The sequence below is a fragment of the Thunnus albacares genome, chromosome 16, assembly GCF_914725855.1.
Source record: "Thunnus albacares chromosome 16, fThuAlb1.1, whole genome shotgun sequence".
In the NCBI taxonomy this organism is placed as follows: Eukaryota; Metazoa; Chordata; class Actinopteri; order Scombriformes; family Scombridae; genus Thunnus; species Thunnus albacares.
In genome coordinates, this window is record NC_058121.1 from 11,620,601 (window position 1) to 11,641,453 (window position 20,853).

At 39.5% G+C, this 20,853-nt stretch overlaps 2 protein-coding genes and 1 long non-coding RNA gene across 3 annotated transcripts in view; 2 read left to right on the forward strand and 1 right to left on the reverse strand.

Moving 5' to 3' along the window:
- Window positions 1-15,906, forward strand: part of afg1lb (AFG1 like ATPase b) — a 29,409-nt gene extending 13,503 nt beyond the window's left edge. Inside the window, exons 7-13 of the mRNA XM_044377365.1 lie at window positions 524-582; window positions 9,474-9,556; window positions 10,361-10,431; window positions 11,412-11,512; window positions 12,222-12,362; window positions 14,112-14,219; window positions 14,815-15,906. Coding sequence (XP_044233300.1) covers window positions 524-582; window positions 9,474-9,556; window positions 10,361-10,431; window positions 11,412-11,512; window positions 12,222-12,362; window positions 14,112-14,219; window positions 14,815-14,961 — 710 coding nt within the window. The 3' untranslated portion in view covers window positions 14,962-15,906. The remainder of the gene's footprint in view (window positions 1-523; window positions 583-9,473; window positions 9,557-10,360; window positions 10,432-11,411; window positions 11,513-12,221; window positions 12,363-14,111; window positions 14,220-14,814) is intronic.
- Window positions 15,907-18,679: 2,773 nt separating this feature from the next.
- On the reverse strand, window positions 18,680-20,155 carry LOC122999539. The gene is made up of 2 exons (XR_006407773.1): window positions 20,100-20,155; window positions 18,680-19,227 (listed from the first exon to the last, which is right to left on the reverse strand). It is a non-coding gene; the product is annotated as an uncharacterized LOC122999539 (long non-coding RNA).
- An 84-nt stretch (window positions 20,156-20,239) lies between these two features.
- foxo3b (forkhead box O3b) overlaps window positions 20,240-20,853 on the forward strand; it is a 48,016-nt gene continuing 47,402 nt past the window's right edge. The window contains exon 1 of the mRNA XM_044376503.1: window positions 20,240-20,546. The gene's annotated coding sequence lies outside the window, so the exon portion shown is untranslated. The remainder of the gene's footprint in view (window positions 20,547-20,853) is intronic.

Consider the following 20,853-nt stretch of genomic DNA (forward strand, 5'->3'; position numbering starts at 1 on the left):
CCATCACAGTATAGAAGTTACTGAGTGTTGCTTGTGAGTCAGGGCCTACTATAGTAAGCTTAAGCCCAAACATCAACAACAACCATTTGTTTGCGTTTGCAGCTGGAGAGCTTAAGCCTGTGTGTGCATGTGTGTGTACGTGTATGTGTGTCTTTGTCCGTGTTTGTGTGTGAATCCTGATCTGTTTTATCTGTCTATCAGGGATGCTACTTCAGATGTAATTTGTTCCAGCCGAGCTAATTGAAACCTCTATTCAGCGAGCTGCTGTGGACATTGTCCGCGCTGAAAAGGCGACAGTCCTTTCTCTCGCCACCATTGTTTGGGAATGTAATGAATTTTATGTTGCTGCCGCTGCCGGTAGAGAAATCCATTTTTCTCCCCTGGTCCCAGTCCTTTTGTCGTGCCTCCCCACCCATCCTTCAGTTCATCAATAGCCACTTTATGTGCCAATCTGTGGCGGGGGAATGGCATTATTAGGAGGCTAAACAGCAGCTCTAATATAGGCCCTCCCCTCCTCTTTCAGATCTGTACAAAAACGGACTTCAGAGGGACACCTTCCTACCTTTCATCGACGTGCTGAAGGTAGAGACAAAGTCATCCCCCTCTCTTGTCTTGTTAATTTATTCATTTGTTTATAACACATGCACACACACACACATTCACACACATGCATGTGCTCCTCTGTGTCTCTGTGTCTGTCTTTTTGCAAGTTGCTCTGTAGTGGTTTGATGTTTTCTGCTTCCCGGATGCCTCACACAGTGTCACAAAGCTGTCTTTGATCATACCAGGGCACAGTGAAAGACTCAGAGTGAGAAAGGTAGGGAGAGATGGAAGGAGCATGGGTGAGCACAGGTAATGTGAATGGGAGATGGGTGGACGAGCTGAGTGACTGACCCAGACTGCTTGCATTTCAAAAGTAAGGAGGGGGAGGGGGTGGGAGGGGAGGGGAGAGGAGAAGAGCGATACAGCGGTTAGCATTTCTAGCGAAAAATCTACTTTGCAATTTAAGCAGGTACCACCATTATCCTGCCTGCATCTCAGATGATCATTGATGTGTTTGGAGTGATCATGATCATAAATAATTGCATAATAATTTGTTGTCATGCATTTTGCAACAGAGGAGAGCAGCATTCTTGCACCTTTTATTGGTATTTATTCAAAACAGAAATGGTATATTAGGCCATAAATGTACTTTTAATTTTTCGCTGTTCATCAGAAGAAATGAGAATTAGCAGGGACAAACAATGACCAACAGAAGACCACTCACCTCAAACATATAAACACACTTGTGTAATAATTACTATACATCTTAGTAATTGCAGGTAGTTGTGTAGGATGTACATATACCAATAAATCCCTTACCATGTTACAAAATACAGAAAATAATGCAGGAAGAAGTTCTTGAGGTTATTATGAACAATATAATATTTATGTGGTTTGTACATTTTTCAAAAATCTGCTAATTCATTGCAGGGCATGGGCTGGAATGAAGTAGACATGTGAGCAGATTTTTTGTTTGGAGTTGGTATATTCAGAAGTTTATTGTTAGCCTTACCTTACTTATCCTGCACACTGAGGAAGGCATTAGGAGAAAGGTTTGTGGGGTTTTTTTTACTTTTCTACATTACAAAAGAATAAAGATATAGCAAATGTGAACTTCAAAAGACTACCTTTTCCTTCAAGTGACTCTAGTTAACCTCCACTGGGACTTGCAGATCTTCTGGTCTAAATGCACCAAATAAACAAGGTTCAACGCAGTTGTATTTGACTGTAAAATAACCAGCCTCTAGTACCTATCTTTGTCAAAACCCTTTGCCAAACAAATTTGAGGGATTCTTATTATAATGTGTCAGTTTATGTGCTGTATAACATCTGCAATTAACTTTTATCCTCTTAAAAATATGTGTGCATTATTGGCCCCAAAACTCCACTATTGTTCAGTCTCTAATGATAATTAGCCAGTTGTTGTTTTTTTTTGTTTGTTTGTTTTTTTTATTGGTCATCCTGTAATATGTACTAATTACATCACAAACCACAATGTGTGTACTGTAGTGTAATAAAATAAGGATACAGTTGCTTTTACATGAGCAACAAGGATGCTCTGCGGTGTCCAGGTCACAGACAGTTTCATGGTCGTCAGAGCTCCACTTCATCTTAAACGCAGAAGTTGCCACTTCCACAACTGTGGAGGCCTTGGAGTCACCCTGCTCCCCACCCACTCCCCCCATCCCCCCCCTCCCCCCTCCAGCAGCACCCTTGCCCTCTCTAATCCACCCTTATCAAGGTCCTGAATGCATGTTGTCCCTCTCTGCCCTGCGCTACCTCCTCTCTTTCAGGGTCCCATGTTCCCCTTTGTGAGGCCATCTGGTTTTCAGGGTTGGGGTTTTTTGGGGGGTGTGAGGGGTTCTCTATAGTGGCCCGTTCTGTAAAGTTAAAGCGTGTTTTAGCAGGGTCACGCTGCTAACTAGCTGACCCTTAATAGATTGAATTAATGCTTGCAGGGGCCAGCGGTGCGGTTTCCTCCTCCCTTATGCAGCCCGCTCTTGTATGTGCGTGCCTGACTGTGTTTCTATAGTGAGTGAGGGAGTGAATGAGGGTGTTAAAAAGTAAAAATAGCCTCTGACCTCTCCTCCCTATCACCTGAGCCAGAGTGGAAGAGGTTAATCCACGGCCTCTGTCCGCCTGGGTTGACGTCTTTATTTAACTATTGACTTCTGATTAGTTGGGACCCCCTTTTCCGCAGCACTCCGTCTCCCTAATCATTATTCCGGTTCCCTACTCTGCAAAATAATTAATCATCAGATCAAGCACAAAGTTGCCAAACACGGAAAACCTACAACTTCACTGAACCTAAAAGTCCCTGACTGTTTACTAGTTTTTCATTCACTCAGTCATTTGTGAATTCTTGTCCTTTTTAGTGTTGCTCTAGACTCCATCGGGGAATCTATTCAGTTGTTTAGGCTTCTTTTTCTTTGTAGCCATGGCAAAGTTCTGTAAAATACAGGGTTTAAGGGCTTTTTTAATGGACACTGCCAGTATTGTAACGAAGACACTCTTTCTCACTCTCAAACTGTCCTCCCTCTCCACTCCACTTTTCATTGCCCATCCTCTCTCTACCCCTTTATTCCCGCTCTTTATTCTATCACTATCCTGTTCTGCTCACTGGATTTTACTCACCCAAGGTCAGGTCTCTGTATTTTGGTAGCAGAATAGTGACTTTATTTTCTCCATGCTTGTTCGATTGCAGTCGTGCACAATGTTGCAGTGGGAGGGGGCGGGGGGTGGGACATGACAACAACCCTGACGCAACTTTGAGTATCTCTGGTTTTCCTGCTGTTTTTAATCTGCTCTCCTTCCCTTTTTTTGTATGCGTTATTGTTAATAATTGCTATGTACTGTGCAGTTGATGATGAGAGAAAAAGAAATATATAAATAAAAACAGGATGATAGAGAAAGAAAAATTGAGGAATGAGAGGGATGTGGTCCTCCAGTGAAGACCTTGGTGAGAAGGACTGCTTGTGAAGAGCCGGCTGCCTGCCAGTTCAAATCAAATAGACGTTGATATTTGATGACTGTCATTGTCTTCCAGAGCATTTAATGGCAGGGCAGTGCCATTCACTGTATCCCTAGAGGGCGTACCTCACTTCTTTCATATCAGTGTCTTGCTTCTAAATAAACTGAACAAATAATAGAAGATAAGTCGATTTTTCTCCTTTTGAACACAAGGAATTAATTCCGGCTCCGTATTTATCACCTAATTTTTAATTGATTCAGTTACCTTGGCTCGTTATTCTTATATCTGCGTAACAGATATTTTTATGTGTTTTTAATATAAGGGTGTGCAGATGTCAGATGTGTGTGATCAAGATGTATTCAAAAATACATTAGCTACCCTAGCTTTAATTCAAAAACGTCACTCTCACTTCTACTGTCACTGGCACATACAGTATGTTTGAAACCCTTTTTTACACTTCAACCCACACACCTCTTGATGTTCTGTCCTTTTTTCACTTTTGTAACATCACAAAAAATGTAAATCCAGCTTAGTGTTTTTTTAAAAAATGGAAAGTGAATCAGATTCTCAGGGAGTCTTTTTATAAAGATATGGGCAGTACTAATAATTGCACATTTAGATACTTTAACGTGAGTAATACAGCATGTTTTGAGGCAACATTATTTGTATATCATATTTTATTAGGGCTGTAATTAATGATTGTTTTCATTATTGATTAGTCTAACCGTTTTCATGAGTAATTGATCAAACATTTGGGGCAGAAAATGGTGAAAATGTCCATCACAATTCACTAATTCAAACAGCCTGAACATGTCAACTCTTGAAGAGATTCAGAAGAGAAGCTTGCCTTTTTGCTTAAAAAGGAACTTAAATGATTATTCAATCATCAAACTTATTGGTGATTACTTTTCTGTCAAATGATGAATTAATTGAGCAATTCATCACATTGTTTCAGCTCTGTGTTTCAAAGCTAATTTAAAGTGCTTTACATAAGACATCAAGACTAAAACTACAGAATAAATGATGTGAAATGAAAATAATGTCATTGTAAAATAACAAGAAAAACTAAAGAAAATACATCAGCAAAAGAACTGATTGTGCAGATCTAAAAACAATCACAATCAAAAGAAAACATATATGTCTTCAGATTTTATGTAAAAGGAATCAAGATAAGTGTCGAGGTAACTCTCAGCTCTTCTGGAAGTTTGTACAAATCAGTCTTAACATAGTAGTTAAAAGCAGCTTCCCCGAATTTGGCCTTAACTCAGTAAGTCAGTCCTCAGACCAGTGCACCTAATTCTGTGACCAAATTGGGAATTTCAGCTTTATTGTCACTGCAAACGTCTTTATTATACTTGATTTTTACTGAGAGAGGGTCATAAATTTTATAAGCTGTGATAACAGAAACTAAAGGTGTGTCTGTAGAACACCTCACCTGTCAATATCTGGTCAAATTTGGTCTTTTTCATGTAGATAATCATCTTAACATCACACAATAGCCCATAAATTTTGTTACATCAAAAGCTATTAACATTTGTGACTCCATCTAAATACTATTGAGGAACTGTTTGGTAACAGCTATCAAAATATGTCAGTGGTTCCCAAACCTTTTTGTCCGATGTACTCCCTCAGCCTTGTCGCATGAGCTCAAGGACCCCTTCGTTGACACCACCCATCATATTCATTTAAATTGATTTTAAATTTAATACTATATACTATCTTTTACTTTTTACTACAACTGCTTGGAGTCCTTTGCACTCTGTATCTTACTGGTTATTGGGAATCACTAATGTATGTGATGAAGTATGATTTGAAAAAATTACTTTCAGAAGCAATTTAGCTGAAATTTATAACAGGGTCACACAATGTGGTGTATCACTGGAGGCCATCACCGGAGTATTACGCTCAGCTGCTTAGGGCTCGGTGTGCTGCCACCAACATGTGGAGCCTCCGTTGGCCAGGTGCAGGTAGTGCAGCCTCCCTGAGTTTCAGAGTGGTTCATTTTTGGGCCTCAACGGAGCTCGAGAGGGGTTGAGGGTGGGGGGTCCAGTGGGGTCCTGGATCACGAAAGGTGGGGCCTCAAACTCAAAAGATGTTTCCCCAGGAAGAGCAGCCGAGGCAGGGGGAGGTTGTGAGAACGACCCTGCAGAACAAACCATCGCTGGCCCAAGGCAGTCACACTTTAAGGGAATAGATCATTAGGTGTAATTAGGGTGTTCACATTGTCACGTACCCCCCCGACTGCCCAAGAATGAATAAAATCACCAGATACACCCCCCACTCACTCACTCACACACACACTCACACACACACACACACACACACAGCAGCTCCCCAGTTAGTGAAAACACTTTGATGTCAGAAGAGTCGTCCAGAACTTGCCAGCATAAAGGCAGTGTTTTAAGCTTTCTCTCTTTTCTCCCCGTCTCTCTCGACCCCTCTATCCCTGCCTCCCTCTTTTCTTCTGTCCCTGCACACAAGGCTGTAAGACACACATGGTTGAATGAACGACAACCTTTCCCCTCCTCCCCTCTCTCCCCCCACCACCACCCTTCTCTCCCCCCTTCGTCTCTTTTTCAGCCTTCCCACCCCGCATTTCTTTGAGGCCTGGTCAATTCTCCGGGCCAAACAAAAAAAGCATCAAATGTTTTCTGCTGCTGGGTAATGAGGGAGTGGACCTCATCAGGGCCCAATAGTCAGCTATCCTTGGCTTTTGTTGCAGCTCAATGGCACCGCGCTCTTTGAAAAACTCAAAAGCAACTTTTTGAGGAGTAAAGGATAGAGAAAGATATGGCGTGAAGGGAGCGGGTGCTGAGGGGAGTAGAGGCCGCCACTGGAAAAAAAAAGCCACTCTGTTTTTATGCTAAACGGCTGTCCAGAGAGAGCAGCGGACAGCTCGGACAATGACATGATTGGAGCTACATGTGTTTGGATGACTTTCTTCAAAAGAGAGTCTGATTCTCATGTCTGTCATCTCGCTCTTGTGTCTCTCCCTCCCCTCTTGTGTCTGTGAGTTGGTGAATGCATTAGCGCAAGTAGTGAAACTTTTAATTTGCAGTGGCACTGCTTTTCTGTGAGTCAGCTTCACTTATGACTAGTTTTTACACAAAATACCGGCACAAAATTATTGGTACAAATACCTAATATTATGCCACTACTCATGGGGTAAATAAAATGTGAGCTGCAACTAATAACTATATTCCTTTTTTTGTAATTAATTGGTAAGTTTAAAATAGTAAAAGTGCCCTCTACAATTTCCTAGAGCACAAGGCAAAGTCTTCAAATTGCTTGTTTTGTCCTGACCAACAGCCCCAAAACTCAAAGATCTTCAGTTTATTTTCACATAAAACAAAGCAAAGTGGCAAATTCTCATATTTTAGAAAATGAAACCAATACTCAAATTGCTAGACTTGACTTCAACATTATTATAATCACTTCTGAGCACTTCTTAGAGATAGAAAACGTCTTCTTGGAGATACAGAAGTACAAATGTCAAAGCAAACACATGTGCAGTGGAAGGAAAGAGAGGCTGTCTCATATTGAAGAGCTTTGTAATATTAATAGAAATGTCTTAAGGTAAGTAATAGTGACATATAGAGAGGTACATTTTCATTAGAGATAAATCTGCTTATTTTTCCTGGTGAATCATTAATCTTTCACCCAGAGCTCAAGGTGACGTCTTCAGATAGTTTGTGTTGTCTGACCAACAGTCCAAAAGCCAAAGATTTCCAAGTATGCAATGATATAAAACAGAGAAAAGCAGCAAATCCTCATATTTGAAAAGATTTATCCCACAAATGTTTTATCGAAATTATCATCCATTAATTTCAGTGATTTCAATTAATGATCCCAGCGCTACACCAGAAGAAAACAGTGTCGCTAGTAGGTGTTCACGCTCTGCCGAGTGCATCAAAGTCAGTTGATGTGATTGTTATTCTGCACTTGACATACAGAATAAGCTAAAAAGACAGCTGGAAATAAGACTGTAAGTTGTAAAGTAGGGTGACTAGGATAGGAGTCTGTGAGAGGAGCACGGTGGTGGTGGTGGAGGGAGGAAGACAAAGACCACAATGTGTAGGCGTATGAAATCTTGGAGGAGTGAGAACTTGACAATCCCCTCAAGATGGATAATCAAGTAATGACCCGCAAGGCCTCAGCCTCATCTGATTATAAATAACCAATGGAATCATCATCACTGATTGTGTTTCCATTCCTCCATCTCTCCTCTCTCTTATTTGTACCTTGCTTCTCCGTCAAGAAAACGCTCAGCGCGACTCATCAGCCGCCTTTACTGTAGGTAGAGATGTTTCATAAAGGGAGGGAGTAGACGATGGCAGGAGAAAAGACAAACTGAGATTCTAATGATGTGGCGGCGATAGTGACAAGTTTTTTTTCCTTTTTTTTTCCCATTTTGGAGGGACTATTTACCCGTTGGTGGGGTCACAGTAGGTTGATGAAATGACACCTCCCTTTTGTGCGTGGGGGAGGGCGAGTTTGTCAGGTTGTTATTAAGCCTGATTCAGCCAATTGGCTCAGAGTGGGAACCCCGTTTGTGTGAGCGGACACGGAGATAAAAAGTTGACAGCGGAGAAGAATAGAGTATTTCCGTCCCCTTGCTTTGTGATGATTACTAATTATCCTGCAGCCTAAGGAGGCCAGTGGCAGAAATTCACTGATTTCATAATTTACTGGAGCTGTCTTTGAATACTCAGTCAGCCGGCGATGGCTCGGATGGGATGATATGCAATTCCTTTCTTTTCTTTGATAGAATGGCAGAGATGATGATTATAGTTTGTGCTGTACTCCCTGACATGAATCCTGTTGACGTTTTACACTATCTGCAAAAGTTTGAACTCTGCATTATAAGTTCACCCCTGCTGTAACACACTTGAATAGCTGCAAGAACAATAGATCAAGCTGCCCTGTTGTTGAATTTGTTCACTCATTCCTTATGTGCTCTTTGTCCGTTTTATTATTTATAGAGGAAAGGAAGCTGTGACACAAAGCTCTCATCCTCCACCTTTCACATGAGAAATGAGTGGCACAGTAAAGCAAAAACGTTGGTGCATACCATAGCATGTCAAATGCTAAAAATCAAAAATAATATATAATCTAGAAATACAAGAATTCAGTTTACAGTACCAAAAACAAAGAAGCCTCAGCACAGACTCACAAGACAACAATCTAATCTGTTACATCATTTGGTGTCCAATCTGGTCCATTTTCAGTATTTCCTTCTCATATTTTCATTATTTTTCTGAATATAGTACAGTAGCTTCTAATGTGCCCTAAAACCATTAATATGAATTAAAAAATACATTATGAGTTTTTGAAAATACGAAATAAGATTTGAAATGAGAAAATATTCTAAAAAAAAGTTATTATTTAAAACTTTAATCATTAGAAAAAAATTAAATCACATTTTACTAAATATCATATTTTGTAAAATAAACTGCAGTTAATTATTATTTTCGTTATCGATTAATCTACAGAATATTTTCTCGATTAATTGGTCTAGAAAATGTCACAAAAAAAAACAGTCCAAACCCCAAAAATGTTCAGTTTAGCATCACCCAAGACAAAGAAGCATCAAACCCTCACACGTGAGAAGCTGAACCAGGAGAACGTTTGTAATTTATGTTTTAAAAATGACTTAAATGATTCATTTTTGTCAGTCAACTAAATGATTAATTGATTCATATTTCCAGCTCTAAAGTAAAGTAGAGAAACCCACAGATCAACAACAACTTGTATACTGAATTTTAGTTTAATAATAAACAAAATCTTTTCCACCACATTAAAAAATACAGAATTTAGAGAACAAACATTTCCTTACATCATTGCTCTTAAACAAGGACAGGCCTACTTTGTTGTACTACGTTTGCCCTTTGACAGACCTTTCAGTTATGCAACTATATGTGTGTATTTATATGTTTTGTTTGTGTGCACATGTGTACAGGAGTATTGCCAGACCATCTGCTTAGACTCTGGGATTGACTACAGGAGGCTGGACAAGGCTGCAGCAGGGAAACTCTACTACCTGTAAGACACAAACACACACACACACGCACACCACACACACATATACACTAATATTGGTCCCATTTGCTCCTCTGTTTACAGTCTAACTCAGCACAGAGGTTTTGCAGAAGTGTAGTAAAGAGTAGACATTAACCTCCATCCACAAAGTACACACATACACATACACACACACAGGAAATGTTTGTGCACATCAGCTAGTTTGATTTTTTTTTTTTTTTTTTTTTAAAGGACAGAAAGAGAAGGCAAACAGATGGATACATGGGGAGAAGCAGACTGGGAGATTTATAAAGACCTACATTACCTTGAGAGATACATGAAAAGAATGAAAGAGGAATCAATAGAATATGAGAAAATGGTAGAGCTTTAAAAGCTAGTTTTCTATTTTCCTCATTACATATACGCTGTTGTGAACATACACACGCAGACAAACACAGCATGAATGACAATGCTGTTGCTCATCGCTGTATTGGAGCTTTCAAGTGCTTTCGTCTTTTCACTGTATGTAAATAGAGTGCATCACACCCTTTTACCCGGTGTTAAAACACAAACACACATATGGACACAAAACGCACACACCTTACAATCTCATTTTGACGTGCATTCACAGGCTAATGCTTGTGTTTAGAGTCTAACATCCTGTTTTTTTACTGATGGAGTGAAAAGCTAAGTACCCCCCCTCCCGTGCACTCCTTGCTGCCACCGTTTGATGTGGCCACTTCAGCATTATTAATTTCATATCCTATTATTTCTTCTCCGTGTCGTTGCCTGTGTGTGTGCATGCGTGTTTGTGTGTGTGTCGTGCAGTACAGGGCAACCTGGTGCGGAGGCCTTCTTGGATGCACTGTTTGAGGACCTGGCTATAAGACAAAAGTCTGGTAAGGAAGTTAAAGCAGAACCTTTGGAGGCATTTGTCCCCAGTAAATAATTTTCTCTTTATCATACAACATGTTAAGTGATTGTAATCCAATGGCTGTAATAAAACAGGAATAAAAAGTTGTGAGCTTTTAGTAAATGGTCTGTTAGCATATATGTTAAGCCACCTAGATCCTGACGCATTTCATGGTGTGATCAATTTAGATGACAGTATCTACACTCACATGTATGACATTTGCTATGTGAAATAACACCTGTGCTCTTCATCCTTGTATTAAAATGTTTTATTTCTTATAAGTATTTTTTTTTTTATCATGTTAGCGAAGGTGGTCTTTATTTAAGCCCACCACCACTCTAAAACGACATGGAAAACCCTGGTATGGTGTCATGTTTCACAAAAATTTCCAAAAAGAAATGGATCCTCTCCACAAAACTGCCAGACAGACTTATCATATCATCTAAAATCAACTCACCATTCATGTTTAGAGTTGGTGTAAGTTCTCATATCCTGTCAGGTTGATGTCATAACATGAATAATTATTATAACAGGCTGTCAGCAAGACCTGAAATATAATATCTGAAATTATGTTATCTATATAAGTAGAGTGTATTATTATTATTATTATTATCATTTTTATAAACATACATAAGGCCTCAAATGTTGTGAAAACTTGCAGTTGCATTTTAAATGCAGTATTAGATGTTTTCAGAATGTTGCAGTTTCTTGTTTTGCTGTATTTGCAGTTTTTTTGTGCTTTGCTTTTACATTTTCTGCTGTGTAAGTGTAAACATCAGAATATTAAAAGGAGGAGGAGGTAGATATTTGTGGTCTATGATTAACTAAAGCATTGCAGGACATTCCTTCATGGATTTGTTTTTAATGCAGTGATTCAACTGTAAATGTAATGATACAAGATTGCACGATATGACTGAAGGTCATTTATACTGTGGTGTGTGTGTGTGTGTGTGTGTGTTTCCATAGTTACAGGTCCTCGGGTGCTCACTGTGCTGGGCAGGGATGTGACTCTGGAAAAGACCTGTGGCTCCATCGCAGACTGTACTTTTGACGAGCTGTGTAGCAGAGTGAGTGATTTTCCTTTGTCTCTTGGGTTTTGTTTTGTTTTGTTTTTTTCATTTTCTCTTCAAACCTCAGTTTAAAAAAATACACAATAACACATATTCTTACTGATAATACTTGTGGTAATTACACAAAATCCACCCACCACTAATCAAAACTGCTCAAATTCAAAGCACTTCTTTTGCCTCTTTATTGCCTCTGTGTTCTGTTTTTTTCCTCCTCTGTGTACTTATTGTCCAAGCCTTTGCTCTCAAACTGAATCACCTTCCCCTCATCTCAGTCCCATTTTCTGCTCAATGTCAAAAAGCAAGTCTATTGATAATTTTGTGAATAGTTGTGCCCATTTTTCCTCAAATAAAGCTGTGTGGTACAATAATCTACTGTGTGTGTGTATGTGTGTGTTTAAAGTCTAAACCCTGATGGACAGCAGTGAGCTTTTGCAGGCATCTGAGCTTCAAGGCTTCTTCTTCTATCTGACATACAGTATGTTTTTGCGTTAATGTTGAGAACAGTCATCCTGAATGGCAAAGAACCGAGGACAGGGACTAAAATCTAAAGAGACTAAATCAGTCTGAGCATTTTGGCCAAGGTGCCTTTATTATAGTGTGCACAGTGCATGTGTCTGTGTGTGTTTGCAAGGCAGCTGTGCACATGTGCTACACTTACTCAGATCTGACTTTGTTCCAGTATGTAACCTGGTCTGTTGTTTTCCAGCCTCTAGGTGCCAGCGACTACCTGGAGATGGCACAGCTCTTTGACACTGTATTCATCCGCCATGTTCCCTTGCTGACACTGACCCTGAAGGACCAGGCCCGACGCTTCACCACCCTCATAGACAACTTCTACAACTACAAGGTATCAGCTGATAAATCAGAGTTTGGCTTGTTACTTGAAAATACAAACCATGTATACTAAGCGGCCACTTCATTAGATACACCTGTGCAATCTAATGCAGTCCAATACAACAGCTCTGCCATAAATTCTACATTTACGAAGCTTATATATTTTCAGTTGTGGAGTGGACAAAGTATTAGGAACACCATTCAATATAATGCACCCCAGTACACCACCACCACCCACTATGACCTCAATAATAAACATAAAGTAGAATTATAACCTTTCTGACAATGTCAACAAAAACTGAAAATGTGTAAGCTTCATAAATGTAGAATTTATGGCAGAGCTGTTGTATTGGATTGCACAGATGTACCCAATGAAGTGACTGGTGAGTGTATTATATCACTGATAACCTCATTTCAGAGGAAGTTTTATGCCTTTACCTTTTAATATCCTGTGGAAGTGAGATTACATGCTATAATCCAACCAGATATAATAGATCTGGTTAAAGATTAAATGCATACTGAATTAGAGATGACAGGAAACTACAGCTGCACTGCTCTCAACATTTCAAACATTTTTGAGCAGGTTGGACTTCTTTTAATTCCTATGCATGTTATTGTGTCAATCAATTCTTAATTGTGTGTGAAGAGGAAATTTAGTTCGGTTAAAAAAAGTCAATATGCACTTAAATCATCTCGGGTATGCAAAAAAACACCTGGAATTGACGAGAAATAGAAGAACAGAAGTATGTCATCTTAAGGTTAACCACTCTCACTTACTATTGATCACAGGCAACAGACACTTAAATCATTAAAGGGGACCTATTATGCTCATTTCTAGCTCTAGATTTTTATTCTGGGGCTCCACTGGAGTAGTAAAAACTAAATTTTTGTCTTATTCTGGCCCTTTATGCAGCCCCTTAGTTCAGCCTCTGTCTCTTAACAGGCAGTCTTACCTCCTGTCTTTAAGGCCCTCCTCCCGATAAGCCCACTCTGTTCTGATTGGCCAGCTTTCCGGAAGCCTGCAGAAGGGCAGCATGTATCAGAGTAGTGTTAAGTTACCGCCAATGAAAACCCAACATTTCCGGCTTTTGCCACTTCATATTTAACGCTTTTAAGTGACTAAATAGTGGGATACATTTATTGTGAAGAATTTACAGGAAATGAAACATATTCCTCACCAAATTAGCAGAGCTTTGTTAGAGGTAAAAAACCGGTCAACACAATATATGGAGATATTTGGAGCTATTTGTTCAGAGAATCAGTTAGAAATGATGCAGGGAGGAATAGTATAAGTAGAAACAGCCAGAGTGATGCTGATGTTTGATGAAGAGCTGCAGATGACCAGCACACCTCCAACAGGTAAAGTATTTATTTTACTTTGCCGTGCTGTGTAATAGAAAAACACTCACAGTTTGGGCGGCTGGACTCGAGTCACGGCTTGGTGTGACAACCCCCAAAACAATGGAAAAACACCATAATGTTAGCAGAGCGTGGAGCAGATGACCATATAAAGAAATCCATCACCAGCTGATGTCAGCTCAGGCTGAAAGTAGAAAAAACTGTTGGAAACCGAGTATTCAGAGCAGTCTGAAGCTAGTGTTCTTTGCTCACAGGGATTATTTCTACATACATTTAGCTCATTATTTGACACTTTGGCCATGTTTAATATCAACATTCGACCTTGTACCATCATATATATGACTGAAAATAAGAATAATACAGGAAGTGTCCTCCACAAACAAACCAAACATTCTGATCCCAGGTGAGAGTGGTGCTACTGGCAGCGGCTCCTTTAGACCGGCTGTTTGTCCACTCCGGAGGAGAAGATGAGAGGGACCGACAGCTGCTGGATGACCTGGGCCTCAGCGGGGTAAGATCACATCTGCTACAACCACAGATGAAAACAGCAGGAAAGCCATCATTGCTCATCACAAATGAGAGGAAGCTGTATGATCCCCAAAGTCTTTAAAAGACAGATACAGATATACACAGAGGAGTTGGTATTTGTCTTTAGTTATTGATGAAGTTCAAGGAGTTACAGTAACATTTGCAGGTCTCCTGAGCTGCGTATGGGAGCTTGTATTTGAAGTAAATAACAATGTAAAAATTTTAACATATATAAATATAGACATACAATTTTGAAGCTTGGAATTTATTGTCATCCAAATAAAGATCTTGATGAAATGTGTAGTGTAGTGTAGATGTATTTTATCATCATGTAAACATCATAATTGTAGAAGTTTCTACTTTTTTTTTTATAAATATTTAATTTTATAAAACTGATTGGGTTTATTTCATTGAAGTGTTGAAATGTGAGTGTGTGAGGGGAGTGTTTTATTTTCTTCAGATGTATCTTTTTAAATTTTTGTTTGTTTGTATTTTCTCTACATGTAGATCTACTTGCAGAGTTAGATTAGATTGGAGTGTATTAAGCTGCTAACCACGGTGCTTGGTCCTCTCTTCAGGACACAGCAGAGCGCCTGACTCTGTTCACAGCCGAGGAGGAGATCTTTGCCTTCCAGAGGACCGTCTCCAGACTGATGGAGATGCAAACAGAGTCATACTGGATGGAGGGAGATCGCAGCATCAGCAAGAAACACATGAACACCTAACACCACATTCCTGATAAGCATATACCTCTACGCTGTACCTCACTAACTACTCACTACCCATGGCAGATAGATAAGGGAGTGAAAGGGAGTAAAATATCCACTGTAAATTTATAACAATATAAACCTCAGACATACTGTTTGGAGGGATACTTGTACCATTTGACTTCTCTTCATCTAATGCATGTGTATTTATACCTCTCTACTCTTTCAGCCCATTTGGCCTTCTTCTGGGAGGTGTAATCTCTCCCCCTTGTGGACTTTTATTTTATTTTAAAGAATAAGCTCTCAAGCATGTGTGAACCAGAAAGCAAACAGGTGCTCACTTCAAGGGGAGCGAGGGGGGGGGGGACCAAGTGTCTGTCACAGTAGTTGGCTACTGCCCTCTAGTGGGTGAATATGAAAAAGGTCAAATGTTCTCAAGCTGTTTCTATTTTTACGGAACAACATCAGCCTCTGTGCATTCTTGAATTTAACCTCAACTGTATTAAACCCGGTATAAATGTGGAATGTATGTGATATATTTATCCATGTAGCGTATGAATGAGACTGTGGTATGGGACACTAGTATTCAAGGAAATGTTGAGGCATTTCTATTTATTTCTATGTTGAGCACACTAGTGGGATTGTTGGCATTGATTTTTTTTTTTCCAGGACTTGATTTGTAATCAACTAGAGTTGGTCTTAATCTTGATTTAGACTTGACAAAGATAGTTTGACTGCAGTTGCTTCTTGTTTAACACTTAACTTTATTATTATCCTAGAGGGGACTTTGTCAGGCAAAGGCATACACAAAAACTCAAATAATACATGACAAAAAAAACAAAACAAAAAAACCTCAAAGCCAAACAAAATTGTTTTAAATCAAACAATGTATTGAGCTTCATTGAATTGTGTAGTTTTGAATGCAGTTCATTATGCAGATAAATAAACACATCTATGCTGTAACATGTGTTATATATTGTAATTTGTCTTTGTGTGATTGTTACTCCAAATTTTGACATGAAGCCTCTTCCAAAACATTACTTTTTTTTTTTTTTTTTAAATGTATCAATAGTTTAAATCTTTTAACAACAAAATATGCAACTTCAGGTGCTCACACATATAGTTTCTGGAAGACAGAAATGATTTTCTTGTTTTTCACATATATTTTAGTTATAATTGCAGAGCTGATAGAGATGTTTACAGTCTGTGGTGTTTAGGTTTGTGTGTGTGTGTGTGTGTGTTTGTTTGCTTGTCTTCATGAACGGGCCCTTGTGCAACACTATTATTACACTCAAAGGGGCCCTGTAGGGTGAAATTGGCTTACCTCAGTGCAGTATAAACTGGCCCATTGCCAGAGATACTGCAGTCAGGTGTTTAAGGAACAGTTGGCAAAAAAAGATATATTAGCCTCCTATTTTAAATGTGCTGGTGCATATCTGTATCCAGTTGGAAAAGCATGAAAGTCAGTGTTGTTAACGTTTCCAACAAAATACATAAAAACATTAGGCTCAGAAAAATAATAGTGTGCTCAATGGATAGACTTTCCTTGTTTTTCATCCACACAATATATTCTAAAATATACAGTATATCATATTAAAGAGCAGATAGAGATTTTTACCGTCTGTGGTGTTTTGAAGCTTCCTTCTTCATGCCTGTAGGTGGCAGCAGAGGGCAGCTACAAGGTTTGTTATTGCGTCCATCTAAGGATGAGGTCATCCTAGTGCACCACTCCATCCTGGACCAGCCCACCCTGACAAATACAGCCTGACCAGCGAGCAGCACCTACTGTATCTAAACCAAGACCATTATATCATTGTTTGTTCCAAGTGTCCAAGCAGCCAGTATCATGGAACAAGTACAACAACACCACAGTAAATGTGTAATCTTATTAGGATCAAGGGACAGTAAATGGCTCATAGGCCAGTGACTGCGTGGGTGTGCACGGACACTTGTATTTGACGTCTATCATTAAAAAGTGCTTGAGTGTGTAGCAGGGCCTTGCGTGTATCCCACTATAACTCTCGATTAAAGAAAAATCAATCACGCCCTATGCCAAGGCCCCTAATCCAATCAGATCATTATGCTGTTTGGGGGAAACATCAGACACAAACAGAGATGGCCGCCATGCTTTGTGATTGTCTTAATTGGATGATTCACGCTGGCTTAAAGGGGTGGTCGTAGTCTCCATCCTCTCTGGACCACAGTCTTCATACATGCTGCTATTGGAGTGAAGGTGGAATACAGCTTTCCTGTCACTTGAAATAAGGACGGGGATGTTATAGATATGGTACTTTAATACTTTTCTATACTGTCACATTAGGTTATTTATACCCTAGAATGCCTAAAATTGACATTTACAGTTAGTTGTACGAGGTTGTAAGGTTTTAATGTTATAAGCTCTGTTAAACATGAATGAAATCCAGTTTTCAAAGACTTTGCTTCACAACGCCAGGTTGATAAAGTATTCTTAACCAGGTGGATTTCAGATATTGTCCTGATGCTTCAATCAGGGGCTCAATCCACCACATTAAACCAGCTTCAATTTCTGTGGCTTCAACTTGGTAGAGGTTATGAAGTGTTGGGTAAAGCTGAATAATACAAATGGTTTAGATCTCCATGTGTGTGTGTTTGTGTGTTTACTTGCTTGTATTCATGAATGTGCCCTTGTGCAACACTGTCATTGCTCTCAAAGAGGCCATGTAGGGTGAAGCTGGTTTATCACGGTGCAAAATAAACTGGCCTACTGCCTCAGACACTGCTCTGAGGTCTTTAAGGGACACTTATTTCTGTATCACACAGAGACACACACATCTTTAACTAAATATGACTTTGCAGTTGGAATTAGCCCACTGTTTTAAATGTGCAGGTACATATTTGCACCCAGTTAAAAAAAACATCAAGTGACAGTCAGTGATGTTAAAAATACATAAAACATACAGATAGTGTATTTTCAGAGAGATACTGGTGTGTTCAGTGGGTAGGTCTTTAGGATGGTGCTGGTGCTCCTGCAGGAAAAGGGCTGAAATCTTAAAATACCTCATACTCATGTGCATATGAGCAGGAGAAAACGGGAATTTATCATAGAAAAGCCTTCATTAGTGCCATGGCTTGACCATGAGACAATTTAAAAACTACATTTTTTTTAATTTGCAGATCTTCATCAGTTTATTAGGTTCATTGTGGGTTAAAAATGAACCAGAACACAATAGCATACTCACAGATTATATCAAAATTAAAATTTAAGTGCACTAAATTCTAACAAATTCTTACTAAAACTCAATTCAAATATTCTAAAGGTTCAGCATATGAAGTCATTTAAAGCTATAAAAAGCTTCATCTCTGATACAGATGTCTGATACAGCTGACTACATACAGTATTTCTGCACAGACACACACTCAGACATCCTAAACTCCCTCTATACATCCAGTGAGCAGTTAACTCTATAGTCCTCTGCAGGAGCCAAACTGCTGCATCAGGTATTCTCTTTGATGTGAAGGGAACAAAAAGCATCACACAATGTGTGTGTGTGTAGACCAACTATCTCCTGTAATCCTGTACAGTACAGACTCTAGACTGCCGCTGCAAATGAGCTTGTGTGCTGTACCAATCTGCTTGGTTAAATGTGTGTCAATGAACACAGATAAACAACAGTGTTCATCCTTTGTAGAGAGCGTGTCTCCCAGCTTGCTGATATTTGAACACAGTAATATAGGTGGACCTGAAAACACAAAAAGCTTGAGTGTAGTATTTATTCTGAGGTAACCAAGAATAAACCCTTGCCCAGTCCCATAAGAAATAATATTATGACATCATCACGTTATCACAGCATAATAAACACCACATAATATCCTAAAATATTACATTACTGTGATTTGTCAAAACACACAACATATTTGAGTATCACACAAACACCTTGAATCCCTCAAGGTATATCAAAGTGGAATCTTGTTATGGTCAGCTGTGAACGCGCATTCCTGCACAGAAACCGCGAGCACGCGCAGGTGGACGCGCACCTTGCAGCCCTCGGTGAAACAAAGAAGACGTGGACGAGGCTGTTTTGATCCAGTCAAGGAGGAGGAGGAGGAGGAGGAGGAGGGAGGTCCAGGGCATCACTTACAGATGGAGACCCATCTAGGATTTCTTCCTTTATCTCTGGCTAATAAACGGGATGACGTCATCCTGGACGAGGTGGAACGGGCTCCAGAAAGGGGGCGTGGCCTGCGCGCCCTGACAGACGTGATTGACAGCCTGGCACGCTGATTAAAGGCACAATCAACAAGAGGCTGATGGCAAAAGAAATATAGAGAAGTTAAAGCAGAAATCACAATATGTGTGATATTATGAAATGTAGGATATTAATAAATATTCCATTGACTAACATTCAGGGCGTTTCATAATGTTGAATTCATGTATTAAATATTTAACTAATCATAGCAAAAATTAAATTCTTATAGCCTAAAATTCCTTAAAAAATCATCTGGCAATGTGATTATGATGATTCTTAGTGAGTTTACATTGACATAATGTTTTAGTGATGCCATTGCATAAATCTGCAGATATTTTACATATAATTTCTTTAAAAATGAACATTTGGACGATGACAAGAGGTCATTTTTTAAACACACTTTCTATTTCAACACAGTAAATAATTGCAACTGCTTTACAGGTGCAACAATTAGGTGATTAATCAATTAGGAGTCGATAGAAAATCAATTAGAAATTATATTGATTGTCATTTTTAAGCAGACATGTCTAAAATCCACTGGTTCCTGCTTCTCAAATGTGAGTATTTGCTCGTTCATCTTTGGATTTTTGGGCTGTTGGTCGCACATATTATGGAGGGATTAATTGTTTAATCAACAAAAATAGTCCACAGATTAATTGATAATGAAAATAATTGTTAGTTGCAACTCTAAATTGCTTTTCATCAAACTGAACGGCTTCTAACAAAGTAGAAACCTGCAGCACACCTGTAGCTAGTGCCAGTTATTATTTTACTGATCCTAAACTGAAAACTAAAGTTGGGCATGTAAACACCACTTTTACCGGCTCGATTTCTCTCTAATCTCTCTAAAAAATAATAATATATCAATCCAGTATAATAATTCTCCTTCCCTCTTCTGCTGTGTGTTTCTATTTTGTGCTCATCACCAACATGTCAGGACGTGTCCCAGCCTCTGTTAAGTCGCCCTGCACACAGGCAGCACCGTCCTTTAGGACTGTAGTGTCTCTTTAAAAGGCGATCCCATGCACAGGATCCAGGGGGCTGGACCTTGATCGACTTGCATGCGTGTGTCTGTGTGCGTGTGTGTGTGTATGTGTGTGCGTGTATGTGTATGTGTGTGTGTGTGTGTGTGTGTGTGTGTGTGTGTATATGCGTGCAGCGCTGTGAGGAGAACAAATCGAGATACAGTAGTAACCCAGAGTGAGGTGGCAGTCTTATTCCACATCGACACTGACTTGCCCTGCATACATCCTATCTGTCTGTCTCTATATCGCAGAGCGCACTTGAGGAGTGAAAGAGAAAAGAGGCAAGATGGCATCTGGAAGTGGACAATCCGGGATCTAGCCTCTTCTGGTTTTTGGTACCACGGAGCGCAAGGTATTTCCTTTAAAGTCTTAAGAGATTATTTATTCCCAGTGAGATGAGGTCGGAGCACTTTCTCCTGAGCCATTGATCTCTAGTAGGTGGATTCAGCTGCTTGCACCAGGACGGGATTTTGAGTAGAGCTCCAATTCATGAGCAAGTAGTCTAATCTTATGAATGTAGTGAAGCTCAGAGAGGCAAATAGCTTCATTTAAACCCCTTTGTCATTTTAAAGAAGTAGTTTATTGAAGCTTCTTGTGTGTTCAGTCTTCACACTCAGCTGCAGTGTTTTATATCTTTTTGTGGAAGCGGTTGTATTTTA